The following is a 25,757-nucleotide window of genomic DNA, read 5'->3' as shown; positions in this document are numbered from 1 at the left end:
AAGAGCAAGGCGACGAAGATCAAGCGTAACCTATCAACTACTTTTGTTGTTAAGTGGTTTCAAATTCATTTTAAAAGTCATTGTTGAAAATGTCCAGAACCCAAATGCTGAGACTATTTGTCCAGCAGTGTCTGACTGCGGCTGCTGAGGAGATCTTTGGATTGTTTGAAAAAACCATTGAGGAGTATGAAGAACAGATAGATCGCCAACGCAGGCTGCTGGCGCATGTGACAAATGCGAGCGAAAAAACAGGTACATATGAGAATGGGTTGGTTTTGTGAAAATGGTGGTATGTTCCTCTGTCGTTATTTTACAATATCAGTACTTGGCCAACTAAACAGGAGGGACAAACTCCAGGCTGACGCTGATGGATTTATCAGAGTTTTCACGTGTGAAATACGTTGGCAACTTTTGTGTGTTAAAAAAACAACAACAAAATAATAAAGAAAACAAACCAAAACAAAGGTATGCAATAATGTCACTTAGAGACACATAACCTTTAGCGTAAATACTCCTCCCGATGGAAATACTGCCCGCTCTCATACACAGCCACTTTTTTTAAGTTTTGAATTATATTGTTAATAAATTATCAATAGCAATCGTAGATGCTGAAGTGATAACTTGCTGGGCCTTTCGGCAGGTTCTCTCTAGGGCTGAGTAATATATCGAATATTTAAAATATACTCGAGATGATTTTGTTGGAGATATAAAAGTAAGCAATATATTTAACATCCATCCACCCATTATCTAAACCGCTTATCCTGCTGTCAGGGTCGTGGGGATGCTGGATCTTTAACATTGTTGTAATATTAATGCACAGAGTTTTCTGAAGTCTGGGCCAGTTGCTGTAATCTCATGAATAGGAAAATAGTTTTTAGAGTATTAATCCCGTGTGGTGAGAGCTCTGTCCCATCAAACCCAGCAGGCGTCATTGTATAAGAAAATGTCTAACAACGTTATGTAGAATTGTTGAATGAGAAAATACAAATAACAATACAATGCAGCCTCCCAGCAAACCAGGCAGACACACTTTCTCACTGGTGGAAACAATTTAGGCGTCATTTCAGAGTCACACAGTACATCAGTATTGTGGCTGCTTATATTGTTAACCCTGCAACAAATAATGTTGGAAATTATGGTTGTAACCCTTGAAAATCATCAACTCCAAATTTAATTTATCAATTCGGGAATTAATTGCCCAAGAAGTGCTCCCAAAACTGTACATTCAAGTTCGACAACTGTCAGAAAATTTGAGTTGTATATTTTTGTTTATAAGCTTTTTTATGCCATTTACTTAGTATGCATCACAACAATGTGTTTGCATTGCAAATACTTTTTCATGGCATTGTATATGTAATTCGATGAGAAGTTTGCTGGTCACACCAGAACATTTTATGCTCTCGCAGCAAAACTACTTGGTGTATTGAGTCTCCAGTAGGTGCAAATTGTTCTTTACAAGCTCAAGAACTCAATAGCAAAAAAAAGAAGAAGAAAGAAATTATAAAGTATAGTTTTCAAACAGTAAAGGCATATTAAAGGTCAACAAAACACTCCAGTTTAGATAGACCATGCCCCCATCTGAGATTTAAAAAATGCCAGAATCTAGGGAGAATGTTGGGACGGGCTGCAGGTATCAAACCACATCCTACAGTTTTTCTTATTCTTCGGAATAGCTTAGTCTACTCTGGACAATGCTTGAATCAACAGCAACCATGGAGGGAATCGAGAGTGCTAGTTCCAGCATCCATCCATGCATCCATCCATTATCCAAGCCGCTTATCCTGCTCTCAGGGTCACAGGGATGCTGGAGCCTATAAACTATAGAAACTCAAACAAACAGCAAAAAGCCACTATCAAATTAGAATTACTGATAAATACAAAAATATGTAACTTTGGTCTCTCTGTCTCTCTCTCGCCCTCTCTCTTTCTCTCAGTGTCTCGTTCAGATATTCCTCTCCTCAATGGAACAATTTGAATTATTGTTTTTATTGTAGCGAATTCGGGTGGAAGTCCGAGATACCGTCGCCACAGCCGGGACGCGAACCCGTATCTCCTGCACCGCAAGCGACAACGTTAACCAGTCGACTAAAGCGTCCGACCCGTTAGTCAAGGACCAACGTGTCTACTTATCCATGCACGTTACACAACGCCCCTCCTTCGGGAAGCTCCCCGCGCTTAAGCATATCAGCTCCTTCACGCCTCAGGGCGCCTACGCTTCCGATGGCCTTACGGTCGCTCCATCCCACTTCTGACACCAATGTAGCGAATTCGGGGGGCTGTCCGGGAGGCCGTCACCACAGCCGAGACGCGAACCCGTATTTCCCGCTCCGCAAGCGACAACGTTAACCAGTCGACTAAAGGGTCCGACCCGTTAGTCAAGGACCAACGTGTCTACTTATCCATGCACGTTACAATATATATATATAGTGGAAGGGCATAGCCCAGAGATTGTGACTCGTATTGCATCACATAGCCAAGCCTATAAAAACCCTTGGTTGTAATAATGCAGTTTTCACAACAGAGGCAGCGCTTTGCTGAAATTCACTGCTGTTTGTGCAACAGTAACGACAGCAAACAGCACCCTTCAGTGATTATTGGCGTTATTAAAAACTGTCAGCCTTGCTGACTTGAGGTCAGTTTTCAGCACAACTACATTTACATGGTTTTGGAGTCCTGCTGCAACCATATCATTTGGCAAGCCATTACACAGAGTCAGGCATTACAGAATCCAAATCTGATGTGATGCTGTTGAAGTTTACAATAAAAAAATATTGTCCATACTCTTTTGAAGCATGTGCTTGCCTATTTCCATCTAAAATACTATAGCAAATTCGGAGGCCAGCCCGGCCAGACCATCACAGCCGGGACGCGAACTCTAGTCTTCCGCACCGCGGGCGACAACGATAACCAGTTGACTGAAGGGTCCGACCCGTGAGTTGAGGGCTAGCGAGCCTATTTATCCGTGATCGTTGCGCCACATTAAGAAGTCACACATTCCTCGCTGTTGTCCAATGTGGCATCAAGTTCGCAGTGTAAAGGGCATCCAGGAAAGAGTCATTAGCTGCCCACTTAATGCATGTATGGAAGTATGAGTACAACTTGCAGTAATTTATGTGGCCTTATTCAACGTGATATTTTTAAAACTAATTTATGTAGGGCAGTAGGTATTAAAAAATAATGCAGATGTAAAAAAAAAGTTAAACACTGTAAATGTCATGCTGAAAATCTTGAGTCAGCAGAGTGAGGTTTCACCCTGATAATTTTACCCCTGAAAATATGGGTTTAGAAGACATGATCTAGAAAAATTATCCTAAACAATATTGACTGAGGAAGTCTTATTGTGTGGAGTTTGTTGATTGTAGGAAAGCTCTTTGTTAACAGTCTGATAACATTCAGCCGAGCAGCTGAAGGTAAATTTTGTTGTTCTAACTTTCTGTTTAAAGGTAAAACATGAAAATAGTGAGTGTAGTTAACTTTTCAAGTAGAACTAACATTAATTTGTTTTTGTTATTTCTCCCCTCTGATTAGATCCTCCACAGTTGTTTGACCATAAAGAAGTTCCTTCTGAGCAGCAGGAGTGGACAACCAATCTGAGCCAGGAGGAGCTAGAACCCACGCACATTAAAGAGGAACAGGGGGAACTCTGGACCAGTCAGGAGGAAGAGCAGCTTCAAAGAATACAGGAGCCAGATAACACCAAGTTACCATTCCCTCCTGTCCCGGTGAAGAGGAAAAATGCTGAAGGGAAACCCCCTTCCTCACAGCTTCATCAATGCCAAACTAAGGAGAACAAACAGGCAGAGTTGTCAGCCAGCACTTCATCTGAACAGATGAAAACAGAACATGATGGAGAGGACTTTGGACTTTCAGAACCAGCCAGTAACCTAGATCAGGACGGTGATTTAGAACCAACTAGTGATGGTGAGCCCTGCCCTTTAGACTATTGTGAAAGTGAGACTGAAGACAGCGATGGTGACATGAACAAAACTAGAGAACCTTGGTCCGGTTTGGATGCAGAAGATAATGAAATAAGTCATCAGATATCTATTAAGAAAAAACCTTTCATTTGCTCGGTCTGTGGTAAAGGGTTTGCTCAAAGAGGACAAATCCAGCCACACATGAGAACACATACTGGAGAGAAGCCCTTCAGTTGCACAATCTGTGGTAAAGAGTTTTCTCAAAGAGGACAAATCCAACCACACATGAGAACACATACTGGAGAGAAACCTTTTAGTTGCTCAATCTGTGGTAAAAGATTTTGTGAAAGAGGACATTTGCAGACACACATGAGAACACATACAGGAGAAAAATCTTTTAGTTGCATGATCTGTGGTAAAGGGTTTTCTCAAAGAGGAAATATGCAGAGACACATAAGAACACATATAGGAGAGAAGCCATTAGTTGCACAGTCTTTGGTGAAGGGGTTTCTAGATGAGGAAATGTGCAGACGTGAGAATACTACTACTACTACTACTTTTGGCTACTCCCGTTAGGGGTCGCCACAGCAGATCATCCATTTCCATTTCTTCCTGTCTTCTGCGTCTTCCTCTGTCACACCAGCCACCTGCATGTCCTCCCTCACCACATTCATAATCCTCCTCTTTGGCCTTCCTCTTTTCCTCTTTCCTGGCAGCTCCATATTCAGCAGAGACTTGAGAATACACACGGAAAAAAAAAAAACATTTATTTACTCAGTCTAAAGGGCTTTCTTGAAGAGGAGATATGAAGACATGAGAATACATACACCTTTTTGTTGTTTTGTTAATCTGTTGTGAAGGTTTTAGTCAAAAGAGCAGTCAGAGGAAACTTTTGACATCACAGTAAAGAAAATTAGATTACTTGCATCATCTTGTGAGAAAAATCTAACTTTGTTCACATGCCATGATTAAGTCATCATGTAAATCTGTGTACACCAGACTTGTCTACAATGGTTAGAGTACATCTAAAGTGGGGAGTTGAATAACACATTGTTTGAAAATATATCTTATGGTTACATAATGATATAGTTGTATAATATTTTATAGCCTACCATGAATTCATTAAGTTTGACAGGTATTCTGTACTTGACAGCAGACTGAAATTATACTCCAATGAAGATATAGAGTATTTGTGACTGAGACAGGATTATTTCTTCAAGTGAATTAAAGGTACTATATTCTCATTGAACCAGCCTAACCTATTCAAATCAAATCCAATACATATATCTCCAATGTGACTGTGCCAGGAAACTTGATTCAATTAGCATTAGCATCACAACATGATTTTTTTCTGAAATGCCTTATTTTAAATAAAATCTACAAGTGACAGTCAATTATGTCAAAAAAGCTGAGTTTGGGACTTTCAATATTTCAAAAATTAGATCTTTAAAATGTTTAGCGGGAAAGGGAATACATTTACAAGTGATGGGTTTAACATCCATCACCGACTTAGACAATGTTTTCAACTATTATAATGTTATTAGGGTGAGTAAACAAGCTCTCAAACAAAACCATTGAAGATGTCTAAAAAAATTAAAGTACGACTGAGGCTAGCAATAGTGAACAGCAATATAAAATGAGTATTATTTGAGAGTATAGAATTATTTACAAAAGGAATGCAAAACAGGCACCTTGACAGACTCGAATTGATCATTAGGACCAACATTGAAACTGGACTTAACAAAGGTAATTAGTTGGTTCTATATAATTTTACCCTGTCATTTGAGTCAAGGCACCTAACAATGGGCAGTTTGAGTCAACGTACATCAAATCTCATCATACATCTTTCTGTCTTGAGTTTTTAGTGGAACCAATAGAGGCAAGGCACGTTTATTAATATAGCACATTTCATATAAAAAAGCAATTCAAATTGCTTTACATAAAGGCATAAATTAATATCTGGAACAATAGTAAAAATAAAAAAGAATTAAAAAATGAAAGGACAAAAATCAGAGTTTAAGTAATTATATAGTGAAATGCAGTGGTGAACATTAAAGTTTTTAACCTTGATTTAAATGAATTCACACTTCGGCCAAATGTAATCCCTTCAGATAGTTTGTTCTAATTGTGAGCTGCATAATGACTCACCACTGCCTCACCATGTTTGGTTTTTACCCTGGGAACTATTAGCAGAGCAGCCTTAGATTAGAAGTCTGGAAATTTCATAATCTAAAAGTCTGTCAGTGATGTATGCTCTGAACAATTAAGAGATTCACAAATGAGGACCAGTATTTTAAAATTGAATCTGTGATTCACCAAAAGCTAGTGAAGGGATCTGAGAACTGGAGTTGTTTGTTCTGTCTTCTTAGTAACTTTATGTGGCTATAAACATTTAGTTCTGAGTCTATAATACACCCAGATTTAAGGGCTTGGTTGTAGTCTTGATTGACAGGGATTGAAGGTCAGCAATAACTTTCAGTCTGGGACATCCAGTCATTCATTTGTTCCAAGCACTGGCAAGGTGTATCTAAGTGATGATCATCACTTGGCAAGAGAGCCATGTATATTTGAGTATTGTCAGCTCAGCTGTGGTAAGAGACTTTGTTGGGCCGCAGAACTTGACCTAATGGGAGCATGTAAAGGTTGAATGGTACTGGAATGGATCTTGGGGGACCCTGCAAGTCATTTTCTTGCAATTAGCTACATATCAGCCAATGAAACAAAGTAGTCCTTACGTTGTTCACCAGATTTGATCCAATTTAGGACAATTCCGTAAAGCCCAACCCATTTTTCCACTCTGTCTAGAAGAAGCACATGGTCGACAGCGTCGAAAGAATCACTAAACTCAAGTAGCATGAGAAGACAGGTTTTTCCAGAGACTGTCTTTAGACAAATGTAATTTAAAACCTTAAAAAGTGCGATTTAATTGTTGTTGTGGGCCTGAAGTCCAGATTGGAAATTGTCCGGAAATCAGTTTGATGTTAGAAAGCCAATGACTAATGAGCTAATGAACAACCTTTTCAATGATTTTACTCCAGCCCAGCTGGTGGCGGTATTACACCCTTAAGTAAGTTGGCCAACCAACAATTAATAAAAGGAGGAAGCCGTAACACGCAACAAGAAGGCGACGAAGATCAAGCATAACCCGATCACTTACGTTCGTTGTTAAAGCGATCACAAATTAATTTTAAAGTCATTGTTAAAAATGTCCAGACTCCAGATGCTGAGACTGGTTGTCCAGCAGCGTCTGACTGCGGCTGCTGAGGAGATCTTTGGGGTGTTTGAAAAAACCATTGAGGAATATGAAGAAGAGATAGATCGCCAGCGCAGGCTGCTGGCACATGTGACAAATGCGAGTGAAAAAGCAGGTATGTAGGAGAATACGTTGATTTTGTGAACATGGTGGAATATTTTTCTGTCGTTATTTTACAATAGCAATACTTTGATTGCCAACTAAACAGGAGGGACAAGCTCCAGGATGACGCTGATGGACTGAGGAGTTTCCACGTGTGAAATGCGTTAGCAACTTTTTGTGTATAAAAAAACAACAAAACAATACAGCAAAATTAAAAAAACAACAACAAAAAAAACAAAAAGCAAAGTTATGCAATAATGCCACTTGGAGACCTGCAACTTTTAGCATAAATACTCCTTAGGATTGAAATACCGCCTCTCATACATAGCCACATTTTTTTCAGTTTCGACTTGTATTAATAAACTAGAAAAATGCTTTTCCACAGAAAAAGCGTGTGAATGCTGAGTTGCTGAAAGAAATCGCGAAAGCATTGCTGAAAAAGGATAAATAGGAAAAGTCAGAAAGTCACTAGCCTACCTGAAATACCTGGAAACTGAAATGTGAAATGGCTGAATATTTTAAAAGTTTTAGGTATAAAAAACTGAAAAAATTGCCATAATGTGCTAAATGCATAAATAGTTTGATTGTTGAATGGTTTCTGTAGTTTAAAGTATGAAAAAGTGGAAGTGGTGCGAAGATTTCAAAGTGCTCCCGGTCCCATTACAAACACACACAACAAGGCTGTAACAAAACTGGCAAGCATTTGCAGCAATGGTTTAGGTATGGAAAGGGTTTGAATAGTCTGAAATATGTGACCCCCGCTGGTAAAAGAGTCCCCAAGTAGGCCTAGGTCATTGAACTGCAAAACCTGACCTGAGCGTTGTTCTTCTAAAAGAAGAAAAAAGAGCTACATTACATCAGAAGAAATGGTCTTTATTTGTCACGTGACATCAATGTCCCCTTCAAACATGGTCCCACATATATCTCATGTTAAATAGCCTACTATTTTCAATGCAAATTTACAAAACAAAACAACATATTACATCACTTTGTACGAGGTAAAAAGTTGAATTTTGTGAAATTGAAAAAGTATAATCATAGGGAAATGAATTTCCAAAATAGAAAGATGGCTGTGACACACTAAATAAAACGGGACCTTAATTAATTTGATCAAATACACCTGTGTTTACCCTACTATGACACTTCAACATGGCTGCTGTGAAAATGGTCTATTGTAGAACCAATGATATTTTTTGGAATCTGTGTGATCTGTAGGCAAAGGAATATTGTCAATTTCAGAGCAATCATATGAAGGAAATCTAAGGCTAATAAAACATTAATGCAGAAACTATTTTCAGTATGAGCTAGGTGAGCTGGTCTAATCAGTAGTAAGTGACATTTTTCATCAGAAATTAAGACTAGTGATGAAGAGGAAGGGTGTAGAATGAGAGGAGGAGGGGTAGAATGAGAGGAGGAGGGTAGAATGAGAAGGAAGGGTAGAATGAGAAGGAAGGGTAGAATGAGAGGAGGGGCAGAATAAGAGGAGGGGTAGAATGCGATGAGGGGTAGAATGAGAGGAGGGGTAGAATGAGAGGAGGAGGGGTAGAATGAGAGCAGGGGTTGAATGAGAGGAGGGGTAGTGAAGATGAAGAGGAACGGTAGTGATGAAGATGAAGGCTAGTGATGAAGACGAAGAGTAGTGATGAAGATGAAGGGTGGTGATGAAGATGAAGAACAGTGATGAAGATGAAGGGTAGGAAGGAGGGTAAGAAGGTTGTAGGAAGGTAGGATAGCAGGGAGGTTGTAGGAAGGTTGTAGGAAGGTTGAAGGAAGGTAGGAAGATTGTAAGAAGGTAGGAAGGCATGAAGGTTGTGGGAAGGAAGGTAGGTAGGAAGGAAGGTAAGAAGGAAGGTAGTAAGGTTGTAGGAAGGTAGGAAAGACAGTAGGAAGCAAGGTAGGAATGTTGTAGGAAGGAAGGTAGGAAGGTTGAAGAGGGAGGAAGAGCAGTTAAGAAGTGGCAGAAGCTGATCAGATCTACCAGATGTTGAGAGTTGACAGTAATTAGGCTGGCAGTTGAGTTTCAAATTGACATGTGATGTCACAATAGGACTGAACATTCTAACAGGCAAAGTGTATGGCAGAATTGCTAAACTTTAGAGCTGAATTGCTCAAAAACTATAAAATATTTTAAAAATCTGATATGATTTTGAAAATATGAGTCTGAAAGAGCTGAATGTCCTGAACTGTTTAAGCTTTAAATTGGGTTTCTAGCTCAAAAAATGGAGGAGATACAGTTCAAAGGTGATGAGGGTTTCAACCTTTCCCCATAGACTTCCATTGTTTTGAAAAAGTAGAAAAAGCTTAATATGTCTAAAAGTATAAAAGATTTCAAAAAACGAAACGTGAGCCTTAATGGGTTTAAAGAGATGAACATTTGATACCTGAATGGTTTTAGTGGCTAAAAGTATGAAGGAGTAAAAGAGGTGGAAAGGTTGTAAAAGTCCCTCATTGACTCCCATTCAAAAAATGGCTGAAAAAAGTTGAATATTTCAAAAAGCTCAAAAGGTATGAAAACTCTGAAAGGTGAGCAATAATGTCCTTAATGAGCTGAACATTTTGATAGTTGAATGGTTTCAGTAGCTAAAAGTATGAAGGAGCTACAAAGTGTCAAAAATGGGCGGAAGAAAAATAAATAAATAAAAAACTGCAAAGCAACAGTGTGAATGCTGGGCATTCACACTAATTAATAGTATATTAGTAGATGCTGAAGTAATAACTTGCTGTGCCTTTTGGAAGGTTAGCTCTAGGACTGAGTGATATAAAGGATATTTGAAATATACTCATGCTGATTTTGTTAGAGATGTAAAAGTAAGTAACATCTTGAACATTAATAATAATAATGTGATGACCTGGCGGCCTGTCCAGGGTTTCTCCTCGCCTGCCGCCCAATGACTGCTGCAATAGGCTCCAGCATCCCCGCGACCCTGAGAGCAGGATAAGCGGTTCAGATAATGGATGGATGGATAATAAATAATCATCATCATCATTACATATCCAAAGGAGTTGAATCAAGTGCAACTGGACTTGGTATATATCCATGAAGACGTTTCGCCTCTCATCCAAGAGGCTTCCTCAGTTTGTGCCTTTCTCACTAGACCAAGCTAGTCTGACTGGCTGGTGATGAGACTCAGAATTTATCCTCTAGGAGTCGTTGTCAGAGCTATTGATATGCGTGGCTCTTTGTGATCCGATGTTTACCAACGCCCGTTGCTAACAGAGCCATAGATATGAGTGGCTCTTTTGTGTACCGTCGCCATCGGAGCTATTAATTTGCATTTGTTTAGCAGCGACGGTCGTCATTACACTTATATAGCGCTTATAGACACCTGGCACTCTTCACGTTGAAGGGGGTAACTCACTTCAACCACCACCAATGCGTTGCACCCACCTGGGTGATGCACGTCAGCCATTTTACGCCAGAACGTTCACCACACATCAGCTTGAGGTGGAGAGGGAGGAATCATTGAGCCAATTACATGGGGGATGATAAGTCAAGTCAATTTTGTGTATAGCCCAATATCATAAATTACAGATTTGCCTCAAGGGGCTATACAGCAACACAACATCCTGTCCCCCTTGCGTTGGATAAGGAACAACTCCCTAAAAAAAAAAAACCCTTTAACAGGAAGAAAAAATAGGAAGAAACCTCAGGGAGAACAACAGAGGACAGATCTCTCCCAAGACGGACAGCATGCAATGGATGTTGTGTTTACACAATTTACAGAATACAACATTGAAAGAGGATAACAGAATTTTAATGGAATTATAAGATTTATGAAGAATATGATACGCAGGATGCCAAGCAGTGTCCAGATGCCACCAGAACAGCCCAGGGCCCAAGCCAGACGACCAGCATCGCCATGTAAAGAAAAATGATTAGGTGGCCAGATGGAGAGAGCCAGGTTGGGAATTTTGCTAGGACACCGGGGAAACCCCTACTATTTGCAATAAGTGCCATGGGATCTTTAATGACCACAGTGAGTCAGGACCTCGGTTTAACGTCTCATCTGAAGAACGGCATCTCCTGCAGGACAGTGGCCCCGTCACTTCACTGGGGCATTGAGATTTGATATTTGTTGGTTTTTTTTAATTATTTTTTTAGCACCGGAGGGAAGAATGCCCTCTACTGGTCCACCAACACCACTTCTGGCAGCAACTCAGTTTTCCCGGGAGATCTACTAACCAAAGGGCGGCACGGTGGCGCAGTGGTTAGCGTGGTCGCCTCGCAGCAAGAAGGTCCTGGGTTCAGGCCCCAGGGTAGTCCAACCTTGGAGGTCGTCCCGGATCATTCTGTGTGGAGTTTGCATGTTCTCCCCATGTCTGCGTGGGTTTCCTCCGGGGGCTCCGGTTTCCTCCCACAGTCCAAAGACATGTAGGTCAAGTGAATCGGCCATACTAAATTGTCCCTAGGTATTAATGTGTGTGTGTGTATGTCGGCCCTGTGTGATAGTCTGGCAGCCTGTCCAGGGTGTCTCCCCTCCTGTCGCCCAGTGACTGCTGGGATAGGCTCCAGCATCCCCACGACCCTGAGAGCAGGATAAGCGGTTCGGAAAATGGATGGATCTACTCACCAAGGCCATAGCTGCTTAGCTTCTGTCGTTTGGCAGAGCCAGGGTACATGTTCGTATAGCTGTTGGCAACATTGTGATAATATTAATGCACTCTTATACGGCCAATGGCCAACTGAGTTTCCTCAAGTCTGGGCCAGATGATGTACTCTCATGAGTATGAAAGAGTTTTTAGAGTATTAATCTCGTGTTGCGAGAGCGCTGTCCCATCAAACCCATGGAGGTTTCGCCAACAGGCTTCATTGTATAAGAAAACATGAGTAACAACGCGATGTAGAATTGTTACTTGAATAAGAAAATGTGAATAACAACACGATGCAGCCTGTTGGTAAGCCAGGTGGACACAATTTCTCATTGGTGGAAACAGTTTCAGCGGCATTTCAGAGTCACAGTAGACGGTTCAGTATTATGGGATCTCATAGTGATAACCCTTCAACATATGTGTAAAGATTATGTTGACAATTATGATTGTAACCATTGAAAACGATCAACTGCAGATGTAATTTGTCAAATCGGAAATTCTTTGCCCAGGAAGTGCTCCCAACTGTATATTCAAGTTCGACAACTGTCAGAACATTTGAGTTTTATATTTTTGTTGGAAAGCATTTTAAATACCATTTAGCTAGTATGCATGACAACAATGTGTTTACATTGCGAATACTTCTTCATGGCATTGTATATTTGATATGACGAGAAGACTGCTGGTCACACCAGATCATTTTATGGTCTGGCAGCAAAACTACTTGGTGTATTGAGTCACTGGTAGGTAAAAATTTGTTCCTTATGAACTCAAGAACTAAATTAGATAGAAAGGGAAAAAAGTATATCTTTCAAACAAAGCCATATTAAAGGGCATCAAAACACTCCAGTTTAGATAGATTGCATCCCAAGCTGAGATTTAAAGATGTACTAAACACTTATGTGTTTTTTGAGCTGTAAAATGAATGATGTGACTGTACAGTGATGAAGCACATCAATGTTGGTGTTAATATTGACAATTCTTACCAAATTTATGAAAATCGGCATTTCATGGGTTGAAAATGGCTCAATATGCCATCTATTGTTTTAAATCAGCCCTGAACATTGCAAGGCCAATGCTGACATAGAGTTGACCAGTCGGAAGATATCTACTTAATGAAATTCACAAAAAAAAAGAGAAAAAAAAGAACATAAACACCCTCTAATCAGAGGGGGGACACCCACCTCTCCCCACCCCCGCCCTTGAGTGTGAGTCTGTGAAACCGTGCTCATTTTCAAAAATACTGATCGAGACTCCTCATTCACAAGCGTTTACTGCTAAACTTGCGCTTTTATTACATTTTTCTACCAATCTTTTGAATTTCACCCAATTAACAGTTATAGTTATATTATTTCATCATATTCAATTTTGGCGCAGTGGTTCGGACTTCTGTTTTTGATGGCTGTGGAAGCACAACCAGTCAACTGATTCGGTCAGACTGGACTAATGCCGCAGCTGGGGGAGCAGTCGCCAAAATTGAAACCGACTATCCGAATACTCAGATATTCGGGTCCAGCCTTCAGTCTCAACTGACTGCAGGTGTCCCCACCCTTATAAACAGCTCTGTTGTATAACGACCTGAACAAATGATCGGATTCTTATGCAAATTGCTGTGACCATACTAGAATGACCAAGGCCGTCATTGTGACGGTTTTGGATTTTCAAAGTTTAATAACTTTGCGGGGGGAAATAATACAGACCTGCCACTCCGTGAATGTACCTAAAATTGCATATATTTGCATTAAAATTAGTTTTAGATCAATTGCAAAAAAAAAAGTTATGGTATGATCTACCTAAAACAACCATGTGCCGTCAAAGTGACCGCACATAATTTGCGCGTCATGTCACTATTTATGACGTGTGTTGGTCGCGTCATTTCCTTCGCAAAGTTCATTGCTCTGTCCTAGAAACACACTAGTGTTTTCCAGTGCAGAGTAATAGTCTAAATTTGAATTTTTGATTATCGCCAGCATGTCTGGTTACAGACGCCATTTCAGATGCACCATGACTCCCTCCGAGGCGTTGCAGTATTTACAGGCGTTGGACAGCGGCGATTTTACATTATTTGAAAAACGGTATTAAAGTTGTTAAAGTGTTAATTTTGGTGTCAGTCATTTCTTAACAGACATACTAACGTATGCAATGCATTAACATCTCAATCGGGTATTTATCTTGACAGAGTATAAAGTTTAAAAACTGGCCGTCATTTTGACGGCCTATGGTCGTTTTAGGTAGGAGTGAAATCCTGGTCGTTCTACTGTTAATTAATTAGAGTTACAATGGCCATATGCACTATTCAGAGGATTTGAGAATATTTGCAATCAAAGCGTTGTAAGATGGCAGCAGATGTACTCTTACCCACCCCACACACACACACACACACACACACACACACACACACAGATGGCCTTATTGACTCCCCATTCAAACAAGCTTTTCTCTCTGTCAATGATGTGACCATCCTCATCCTTAAAAGAGTGGCCACTGGCCTGTAGATGGGTGTAGACTGCAGAGTTCTGGCCTGACGTGTTGGCTCGTCTGTGTTGTGCCATCCTCTTCGCCTGCGTCTGTTTGGTTTTCCCAATGTACAAGTCACAGTAATCCTTGCGGCACTTAACAGCATACGCTATATTGCTCTGTTTGTGCCGAAGGACCTGATCCTTGGAGTGGACCAATTTCTGGCATAGTGTTTTGGGGTTTGAAAGCAACTGAGATGTGGAGTTTGGAAAATGTGCGTCTCAACTGTTCTGACACTCCTGCCACATACGGAATCACCACTGATTTACATTTAGACAGCTGTTGTCCTTCTCCTCTCTTTTATTGCCTAGTCCACTTTTTTGGTTTCTACTTGACTTTGACAGCACCCAGTTAAGATAATCACACTTAACCAGAGTGTGTTTAATGTGGCATTTCTCCCCTTCCCCAGCTGCTGTGTTGGTGGGGATGTTGTATGTGTTGGTTTACAGTAAATATCAACAATCAAATGTCCCCCATCACCAATTGCAATTTCACAGTCTAAGAAGGATAACCTGTCATTTTTTACATGTCCTTGGTGAACTGGATCCGGTTGTCAACCGAGTTAATGTGGTCTGTGAAATGTGGTACGTCCTGAGATTTGATTTTAACCCAGGTGTCATTCACAAATCTGAACCAATGGCTAGGTGGTGTCCCTTGATAGGACATCAGAGCCCTCATTTCTACTTCCTTCATATACAAGTTGGCCACTATATGTTAAACTGGGGAACCCATAGCACACCCGTATGTCTGCCTATAGTACTGCCACCTGTATGTGAAGTACATGGACCGAAGATACAACATCAGGAGCAGACACCCTTGATCAGTGTTAAGGGTGGTCCTATTGCTAAGGGTGGTGTCGTTTTGTAATTTCATACGGACCACCTCTACTGCTTCATAAACAGGAACACACAGGAAGAGAGACGTAACATCGTAAGAGACCATTGTTTCATCCACCTCCATGATGTCCCTCACCTTATCCACAAAATCCATAGTGTTCTGAATGTAAAGTTCATTAATGCCTACAATGGGTTAAGAATAGATCTCAGTTCCAGGTAGTGTAGTGGTATATTCCATTGCCTACCAACACCGGGATCCCGGTTCGAATCCCGGTGTTGCCTGCGCCTTGGTTGGGCATTCCTACAGACACAATTGGCTGTGTCTGTGGGTGGGAAGCTGGTGTGGCTATGTGTCCTGGTCGCTGTACTAGTGCCTGTTCGGGGGGGAACTGGGGGAATAGTGTGACCCTCCCATGCGCTATGTCCTCCTGGCAAAACTCCTCACTTTCAGGTGAAAAGAAGGGGCTAGCATGTATCGTAGGAAGCATTTGGTACTCTGCAGCCCTCCCCAGATCGGCAGAGGGGGTGGAGCAGTGACCGGGATGGCTCAGAAAAGTGGGGTAATTAGCTGGATACAATTGGGAATAGATGAATAGAAGAATAGGTGCCAGAAACTTAGATATGTTTTATTATATGTCTCTTAGTTAATCATACTAGCAATAGGCTGTAATGGTACAGCCTTTTTATGTATCTTAGGTAAACTATAAAGACCAGATGTAGTTTCCCTTGGGTATAATCCATGGTACAAAATTCTGTCAGTAGCATTGTCCTGTTCTAACAGCTTTGGACACCACCACCTGGATCTTGATTCAGGGGCTCATAAGTAATTCATAACTTTCTCATGATAGTCTGTCTGGTTTAATAAAACAGTGCATCAGCCTTTGTCCACTGGAACGATGATGATTTTATTGACCTTACTAAGAGTCATAAGCACAGCTGCTCTGATGGCCGAGCAGAATAAACCGCCGTTCTTGCAACCCGCTCGTCATGTGGCTGGGAGGTTCGTATCCCAGACTCGCCGTAACCGGTCACGGCCAGAACGTCCGCGGGGTAAGGCATTCATTAGGCCGCCCTTACCCGAAGGATAGTGGGTGTAGATCGGTGTAGTGTTCGGTGACTCGTCGTTCTCCAGCGACCCCTCTGGCCCATCCGGGCGCCTGCAGCCGAGCAACCGAAAGCATTCTCCCTACGTCTCCTTCGCGGCCTGAAGGTAATGCGATCCATGCGAGGCTTCAGCATGTAAAATAGCGAGAACAGCCGACACGAGTTTGAAGGAAGCTGGTGTTACGACTATCTCCTTCCTGTGGAAACGTGAGCCAGGGGAGTTATTCGACAAGAGTTCCAGCCATATGCCATTGGTAATCGGGTGGGATAAGGGGAAAAACTAGAAATAAATTTCTAAAAAAAAAAAGAGGCATAAGCGCATTCCTCTTGTCTGCTGATGTTGGATGGTAGTGCCTTTGCATTGCTGAGGCAGGCGGAAATTTTCATCCACAGTTGCTCTGCTTTCAGGTCCGCGATGTTGTTATGGATCGCCGATTCCGTGGCTGTGATCAGTTCTACTAGTGGGATTTGCCTTGGTGTGACCACAAAATTCAGCCCCTAAACAAGGACGTCTTTCTCTGCCTGGGTGAGTTGTCTGCCAGACAGATTCTTCACCCACTTGTCCACATCGCCAGCTTGTGTCTGGCGTCCATCTCTCTGTCTGCCGTTGAGGGCAACGGTCTACCGATGGTTCTGGCTTGCAGCAAGTAGCTTGAACTTCTTTTGCTGCCTGGTTTTTTCCAACTTTCCATGTTATGCTAGACGAGCCATCTTTGTGACCTCAATCGCATGTTTTAAAGTGGTCTCATCTAGACACGACATAAGTCTCTGTTGGATCTGCTTCTCTTCGTCTTTCAAAGTGTCAATGGTTTGCTCTGTGCTTTCTGGAGGATCTTGCTAGCTCAGTGGCCGTTGACATAAGATTTCATTTACAGGCTCTTTGGTGTAATCTTGCTCTGTCAGCACTTGATGTGAGGCTAAATCTCATGTGGTTCCTGTTGTCTGTCATCTTATGCGCCGTTCGCTCGTACTCACAAGTTTAAGGCAATCTTCGCCAAAATGAGTCAAAATGTCTTGATGCATGCTCAATAATCCAGGTAAGGAAATCACAAAAAGTTGAATCAGTTCATCTGGACACAGCATTTCTTGGGAGAAATGTTTCATCACTCATCTAAGTGACTTCTTCAGTCTCAAGTGACTGATTCAGCTTTCTGTGATTTCCTTACCTGGATTATTGAGCATGCAAAAGACAAAATTTGGGAAATTAAGGTCATAAATTGTCTTAAATTTACTGGAAACTTGCTGTAGGTATTGAATTTGCAGATGGCGAGTTTAAGGCTGATGGGGAAATTTTCACGCACAGAGGTCTACTGTAAAACATCTAATATGATGTATTTATTTGATTAACATAGTATTAGACAAGGCCCTGTGATGGCCTGGCAGCCTGTCCAGGGTGTCTCCCTGCCTGCCACCCAATGACTGCTGGAATAGGCTCCAGCATCCCCGCAACTCTGAGAGCAGGATAAGCAGTTCAGATAATGGATGGATGGATGGGAGTATTGGACAATGAGAGACTCCGCAAGTTTTACGTTGCATTTACTTTAATCTAGCTACAGACATTGACGTTTGGCTGCATGTTCTCTTTTTGTTGTTTTCAGTGGTGGTGGCTAGATAGGGATGAGCCAAGATGGAGAGATCAAGTTCAATAAAAAATGGTTGGAGGAAGAAAAGTTTTGGAAGCTGTTGGTGCAGGCAAGAAATGAGGCACGGTGCAATTTATGCAAAACACGTTCACGTCAGGGACTGTGGGGGTGAAAGCTGTTGGAATCCCATGTGAGATCTCAAAAGCACTAGCGGTAATAGCGGCAACTAGGGGGGCTATTAATGCCTGCATTGTTTGCGCGTAGCAGACCTGAAAGTTCAAACTTCCTCGCAACTTCTCAGCAGTCAGCTTGGTGCAGTTTTGAGTCACTGCCAGAGACAGAAAGGGCTAGTGTGCTCTGGGTTTTCCACAAGGTGAGCAGGCACCATTCATTAAAATTGAATGATGACATATAAAGCGTCGTTTCCACTATGTTCCCTGATTCGGAATATGCAAAGTCATTCACCTGTGGTGAAAATAAAACTGCCTCATTAATTAAAAGAGAGCTATCGCGCAGCGTTTATGAGAAACGGGCTGTTCTCATTACCTGGTCATAGTAAAACATACGAAAAGTAATGCACAAAAAAATCGTATGTGACACGCGTCAGGCACCTCACCCTAACCCTAACCCCTAGGGTTGCGCCCCCACCCCGAGGATTGCACAGGCGCAGTGAGTCGCTCCACAAAAAATTGTGCATAACTTTTCATACGATATCACACGAACCATTCGTGAGGATACGTTGTGAGAAACCCTATGTGGTAATGTTCGAAGAAAGCCGAAATAAAACAAAAAGCAAACAAATGAATGTCCATCTGAGGTACTGGACCACTGATGAGACAGCGGGTACCCATGCAATCTCCCGCTATTATCGATCACAATTCATGGGCCACTCTAGAGCTGGGGACATGTTGAATCATTTCAATGTAAGTAATGTATCATTTCAATGTAAGTCTCAATGACAGCATTGCAATATAAGCATCAAGAATCAATGAAACAAAATACTAAAAAATTTCCTAAATTGAAACAAAAGCGTAGGTCAGTATTGTTAAAACTTGCTGTTTGTGTGGGTTTGCGTGTGTTTGTGTGTGTTCATGTTAGATTTTTGTTTGTGTATGCATTTGAGTGTGTGGTTTTGTTTATGTGTATGTATATAAGCAAGAACTAATTATTAAAAAAACAAAGAATGACAATGATAGTTGTGATTACGGCTGGGTGATAAAACGATCTTAATACATTATCGCAATAAAATTTATGTCGGTAACGATGATAAACTTTCAACATTTTTACTCGACATGGATCTAACAGCCCGTCCCACATCAGACATAAATGCGACAATAGCCAGTCTACAGTTTTGGGCTTGTATACATACATGCCCATTTCCTATCGCAAAGCATTGTTTGAATTACCTGTTAAGAAAGTGGACGTGAGAGTGGTAAAGGGAAAAAGAAGTCATTATATCCTCCAAAGCTGATGAAATTGTTGACAAAAAAGGTAACACGACATCAATTATATGGAAGTGGTTTGGATATCTCAAAAGCGATGAAGCGCAGATTAAGACAGTCTGCAAAATATGCCATTGGTTGGTGCCAATCAAGATGGGAAACACAACAAATATTTTCCATCACCTTAAAAGATTTCATCCCAGTGACCATACCGTGAGTATAAAAATGCGAGCCCATGTTAGTCCAACCACAAGTTTTGTCCAATGTCCTAGTGGTTCTTCTGCTGTTGGCAGTGCTAGTGGGGCAAAGCTAGCAGCGCTAAACAGCACTAGTGGGGCTGTACCAAAACAATAATCAATCGTGTCGTCTTTTACGGCCATTGCCCCATATGAAAAGCGACCAAAAAGGAGCATGAATATAACAAGTGCAGTTTCTTACTTTATTGCTAAAGACATGATGCCCATGAGCACAATGAAGAAAGACGGGTTCAGGAAATTGATTAAAGTGCTGGGCTCCAGATACGAACTCCCTGGCAGAAAATACTTTTCCCAAACTGCACTGTCTCATCTTAACAAAGAGTACCGAGTACCATGCAAAGCTGGAAATTCAGCTAAGGCATGTGAGTTACTTTGCCACTACCACCGACCTATGGTCCAACCGTACATCTGAGCCCTACGTGAGCCTCACCATTCATTACATCGATGAGGAGTGGGCTCTTCAAAGCAGATGCTTGCACACGGCATATTTTCCAGAGGACCATACTGCCAAAATAATCTGCCAGGGACTGGAGGATGCACTCACATCTTGGAGCCTTAGCAAAGACTGACAGGTGTGTATCACAACAGACAATGGGGCAAACATTGTCAAGGCTGTTTCGTTTAAAGACTGGACTTGCCCGCAGTGTTTCGGTCACCGGCTGCATCTAGCCATTGGTAAGTTAATGAACACATCTGAGAAAAGCGAAATACATTTGGATCTGCATTGATGTGTTGAAATTCAAAATGTCATCTCTCGGTCTTACTATATGCAACTTGAATTGGGGGGGGGGGGGGACAGCCCTAGTGTGTGGTCTAAATGTAGCTTCTCATTGTATTGAACATGTCATGACAATATTCTAATTTATTATCACCGAACATGTCATGACAATATTCTAATTTATTATCACAAAAAACTTTTTAATTTTTATAATCATCTTTGCCTAGTAAAGTTTTACAACCTGTGCCTCTATTCTGTTTTCTTCTTTTATCTTCAGGGGGAAGTGTAAGAGACATGAAAATCCAAAGCACTATGGGCATGTGCAAAAACGTGGTCAGTGCTTTTTCTTTCTCATGGAAAAAGAAAAAACTAGCAGCCGCTCAAGAGGAACTCAAACTGCCCAAGCACAAGTTGATCACAGAATCGCCCACCAGGTAGGGGTCCTGCCATGCTATGATAGCACGAGTGCTGGAGCAGGAGAAGGCCATTGCAAAGGTTTTATCAGCTGATAGAAAAACAAGGCACTTAGCTCCCTCATGGCAGGACATTGAGGTCCTGGATTCTATCCACAAGGCTCTAAATCCACCTGTTGGCTTCACTGATGCCCTTTCTGATGAAGCGTACGTAAGTGTATCTTACCTGAAACCTGGTTTGCAGCTATTCAATGATGAGGTCTTGAAGACAGAAGCTGATGACTCAGAGCTCACCACGACTATCAAGGCTATTGTCATCAGCTATCTGAATGAGAAATATGATGATACTGCCACTGATGACCTCCTGAACATGGCATCCGTAGTTGATCCTCGGTTCAAGACCCACTATGTCAAAGATTACAAGGTTGAGGCTGTGAAATCCAGAGCTGTGGCTCAGATGTTGGATGAACATCAGAACACATCACAAACAACTCTCACATTTCAATTTTACTGCGCCGGGGGAAGCCAGAGGAGATGCTGCAACTACACCAGCCAAAAAGCAGACGAAGACACCGGGCAGCTTTTTCAAGAAGTCCTACTCTGTTGCTACTAATGGTCTTACAGACCAGCAGGCTATTGAGACTGAACTGAACAGCTACTTGCTAGCTCCTGATGCAGACAGTGAGACTAATCCCCTGGCATGGTGGAAGATCCACTCAACAACATACCCCAGAGTGAGCCTCCTGGCAAAGCGGTACCTGTGTATTCCTGCCACCAGCTCACCTTCATAGCGTGCTTTTAGCAGTGGTGCCAATATTGTGTCCTGCCTCAGGGCAGCTTTAAAGCCAGACACTGTGGACAGACTAGTCTTCCTTGCAAAAAAACTATAATGGGGAATTAAGTTTATTTGTGATGTGTATTAGCTAAAAGATGTCACGTAATGACTGGTTTACAATGTTTACATTTTGCACTTTTTACTCAGATTTCTATCTCAAACATTTGAGCGATGTAAAACCAGTAATATTTTTTTTATTTATTCATTTTTAATTTTATCTTACAGTTGAGTACGTAAATGTGCCAGGGCCTTTGTAATCCACTTGTTTACGTTTTTGTGAGATGTTTGCTGCCCTACCAAAGGAATTTGATGTGATAGTAGTCACAGCTTTTAGCTTTATTTACATTATTTTAATAAATTACAAGGCAAGCTAACTTGTATTGTTTTGTTAAGGCAGATAAAGCATTTTGCGAAGTTAAATGTTTACATTTAGATGTTATTCAATATATCATTTTATCAAAAAATATATTCTGAACCAAGCCATGTTTGCACAGTTAAATGTTTACATTGTTATTCTATTATTGTAATGTTATTCTGTTTTTATGTTAATAAACTATATTCTCAAGTTTAACTAATGAACCCTTTGGTTTCTTCAGGCTTCAGTCATTCTCATGATACTCTTCAAACTGGCAGTATTATCAAATTATATATCATGATGAATATCAATATTGATCAATATGAAAAAAATATTGTGATCCTATTTTTTGCCGTATCGCCCAGCCCTAGTTGTGATTATCCCAAGTTATCAGTGGGTCTTGTTTTGATGGATGTTTCTGATCTCTCTGTGTTCTTGTGCTGGCTAATAGAGCCTGCTCTTAACCTAATGTGTATTACTTGGCACATTGAATTGATCATTTTCTCCTTTTTTCAAGTGTGCAGGAAGGTACAAAGTAGCTGGATCTGAGCAAAATGCTCTCTCTGCAAATGGATGGGCCCAACATTAACTGGAAGGTTATTGAGCTCTTACAAGAGGAACACAGAGAGCAGTGTGGTGGACCCCAACTACAGATTGTTGGGAGTTGTGGCCTTCACACAATTCACAGGTGGACCCCCACCTGTTTTTCACGCCTCAGCATTTTTTCTATTGGCTGTAATGGAGGGCAAATTTGAACATAAAGAGTAAGCAGACATTTGGAGACTTGTATGTATAAAGGCATTTAGGTGTTGCTTTCAAATACACAATACTGGCAGTGTTGGGATGGCTGAAAATTTTGACTTTAAAAAAAAAAACTCATTCTGCACATGCATTCATTAATGTTTCTAACTTTAGTGGGGTGAAGTAGAACGACCGTTTGTTATCACCAGTTGCTGTGGTGAATCATGGTATTGGAGCCCCATTGATTATGGCTTTTTATAGTTGTCACTCACGCGCTTGGTGCAGAGTGAACAAACTCAGTTTTGGTTGAACTAACTCAGATCAGCTGTTCTGAAACCGAAAACTTCTGAGTGCTATGGGGTTCTATTTCAATCTCCCCAAAAATTGGAAAAACAAAGGCATAGTCAGAAAATATGATGATGCTGTTATCTATTATGCCGGCCTCCCAAGGTGCAGACAGTGAGAATATTTATTAAAAGAAAAAAGAAAGTTAAAAAAGATGAAAAACAAAATCCTCTATACACAGGATTACAACATATTATAAAAAGGAGTTCTTCAATATCTCAAATATCTTTAAAAAAAACCCAAAACTGTAATATACAAAGAATTTACAACAGTACTACTATCACTGTACCAAAGCAAAGTAGTTGTTGCCTCCTCTGTAATCAAACTAACTCCGACTCCGCCAGGGCCAAAGGCAGCCCTTTTAAACCGATAGCCCCTCCCACTAGGCATAATAATTGCATAAAAAATACAATTAACACATTTTAAACACGGATTAGCCATATCTTCATAAAAATTCTCCTTAAAACAAAACAAGTTATCTGCAGCAAAAATTAACATTACAATCCTGAAACATAATTCGCAGTTCATGTGACCATGAAAGCGGGTGAGAACATATTATTTAACAAAGGAAAATTATACGCCCCTGTTTTGCCAACCAAACTCACTGAGACACAGCATTGTAATTATGCAACACACTACAACAAATGGTGAGCGAATAAAACATTTGTGTGAATGTATGCCTAAATGAAAATACAACTACCAAGTGTGCACCCTTGGTTGCTCTACTGAAACAGAGAAGGAAAGAGGGATAATAGTGGGGTTTATTTATTACTTAGCAAGAATGAAAGGGAGCGCAGTGTGTGTGTATGTGTGTGTGCTGCCCCCAGTCAGTGATGGAGCCACTCCGTCACACTTGAGTTTGGTGGCTCAGAGTTAGTCAACAGCCCAGAGTTCAGGTTTAAACTCAGTTTGTTAAACCTGCTTTCTGAAACACACCCGAGGGAGTACTAATCAAACGGGTGTTTGTTTATTAATTTTAAGAATGGCTTTTATCTATTTTTGCAAATGAACTCTTTATAATACGTGAGAGGTAATATTTAGATTTATTTTATACAATTGTATCAGTTTCAAACTATTTCTTGAGTTTCATCCCTCTGTGGTCGGAGTCGCCGTTTCTCATTTCTCCAGTTTATGTGCATATATATTCAGGGGTCAAAGGTTTCGTGAAGGACCGCACATTCTCCTGAGAAGTTTTTTTTTTTTTAATAAATCCCGAAGTTTGCTTAGAAAGTGGTGTGCACCTTCTTTTGTGCCTACACATTGTTAATAAATGAGGACCGTCTTATTGTATGGAGTTTGTTGACTGTAGGGAAGCTCATCGTTACAGTCCGATAACATTCAGCAGAACAGCTGAACGTAAATTTTGTTGTATTCCAACTTCCTGTTTAAAGATAAAACATGGAAATAGCGAGCGTAGTTAACTTTTCAATTAGAACTAACATTAACTTATCTTTATTTCTCCCCTCTGATTAGATCCTCCACAGCTGTTTGACTATAAAGAGGAGGTTCCCTCTGAGCAGCAGGAATGGACAGACAATCTTGGCCAGGAGGAGCTAGAACCCCCACACATTAAAGAGGAACAGGAGGAACTCTGGACCAGTCAGGAGGAAGAGCGCCTTCAAAGAAAAGAGGAGGCTGATAACACCAAGTTACCATTCCTTCCTGTCCCTGTGAAGAGAGAAAATGATGAAGGGAAACCTGAGTCCTCACAGCTTCATCAAAGCCAAACTGGGGAGAACAAACAAACAGAGCCTTCAGCCAGCAATTACGCTGAACAGATGAAAATAGAATCTGATGGAGAGGACTTTGGACTGTCAGAACCAGAGGACAGTGATGATGACTGGAACAAAACTAGAGAACCTTGGTCCAGCTTGGATGCAAAAGATAATGAAATAAGTCAGAGATCTGTAAAGAAAAAACCTTTAATTTGTTCAGCCTGTAATAAAGGGTTTACTGAAAGAGGAAACCTCCAACGACACATGAGAACACATACTGGAGAGAAACCTTTCATTTGCTCAGTATGTGGAAAAGGGTTTTCTCAAAATGTACATATACAGGCACACATGAGAAGACATACTGGAGAGAAGCCATTTAGTTGCACAGTCTGTGGTAAAGGGTTTAGTCAAAGAGGAGAACGCAAAGAACACATGAGAACACATACTGGAGAGAAGCCCTTTAGTTGCTCAGTCTGTAGTAATACATTTTCCCATAAAGGAACTCTGCATAGACACATAAGAACACATACTGGGGAGAAACCTTTCACTTGCTCAGTTTGTGGTAAAGCGTTTACTCAAAATGGACATATACAGGCACACATGCGAACACATACAGGAGAGAAGCCATTCAGTTGCACAATCTGTGGTAAAGGGTTTTCTCAAAATGGAAATATGCATGTACACATGAGAACACATACTGAGTAGTTCGTTCAAGAGATTAACACACAAATGTAGTTACGCAAGTGACACCATAGACATCAAACAGTCATGACAAACATTCATATCACTCACGCTCATGAATATCCAAAAGGTCAAGCGTTTCTTTTTTACGTATCATATTGTTCGACATGGAGGGCAGTCACAATTTTCATAGCTGTGTCTTTTTTGGATCTTGGTTCTCTTCCAACTTCATATCAAATTTAACTTATAGAATTCTCATTTTCATTTCAACCTGTAGAATTTTCATTTTCTTCCTTCAGATATTTCATTTTATGCTCTTGAAGTTCTCTGGCTAACTTTTTTTTCTGATTTTTTTC

At 40.9% G+C, this 25,757-nt stretch overlaps 1 protein-coding gene across 1 annotated transcript; it reads left to right on the top strand.

Moving 5' to 3' along the window:
• LOC130112984 (zinc finger protein 182-like) lies at nucleotides 1-25,757 on the top strand. The gene is made up of 6 exons (XM_056280505.1): nucleotides 1-252; nucleotides 3,529-4,449; nucleotides 6,869-6,969; nucleotides 7,138-7,260; nucleotides 16,779-16,842; nucleotides 24,479-25,757. The coding sequence occupies exons 1-6, from the start codon at nucleotides 90-92 to the stop codon at nucleotides 25,423-25,425; spliced, it is 2,319 nt and encodes a 772-aa protein (XP_056136480.1). The 5' UTR covers nucleotides 1-89; the 3' UTR covers nucleotides 25,426-25,757.

Source organism: Lampris incognitus, chromosome 5 (assembly GCF_029633865.1).
Source record: "Lampris incognitus isolate fLamInc1 chromosome 5, fLamInc1.hap2, whole genome shotgun sequence".
Lineage (NCBI taxonomy): Eukaryota > Metazoa > Chordata > Actinopteri > Lampriformes > Lampridae > Lampris > Lampris incognitus.
This window is presented reverse-complemented; position numbering and strand designations above follow the sequence as displayed.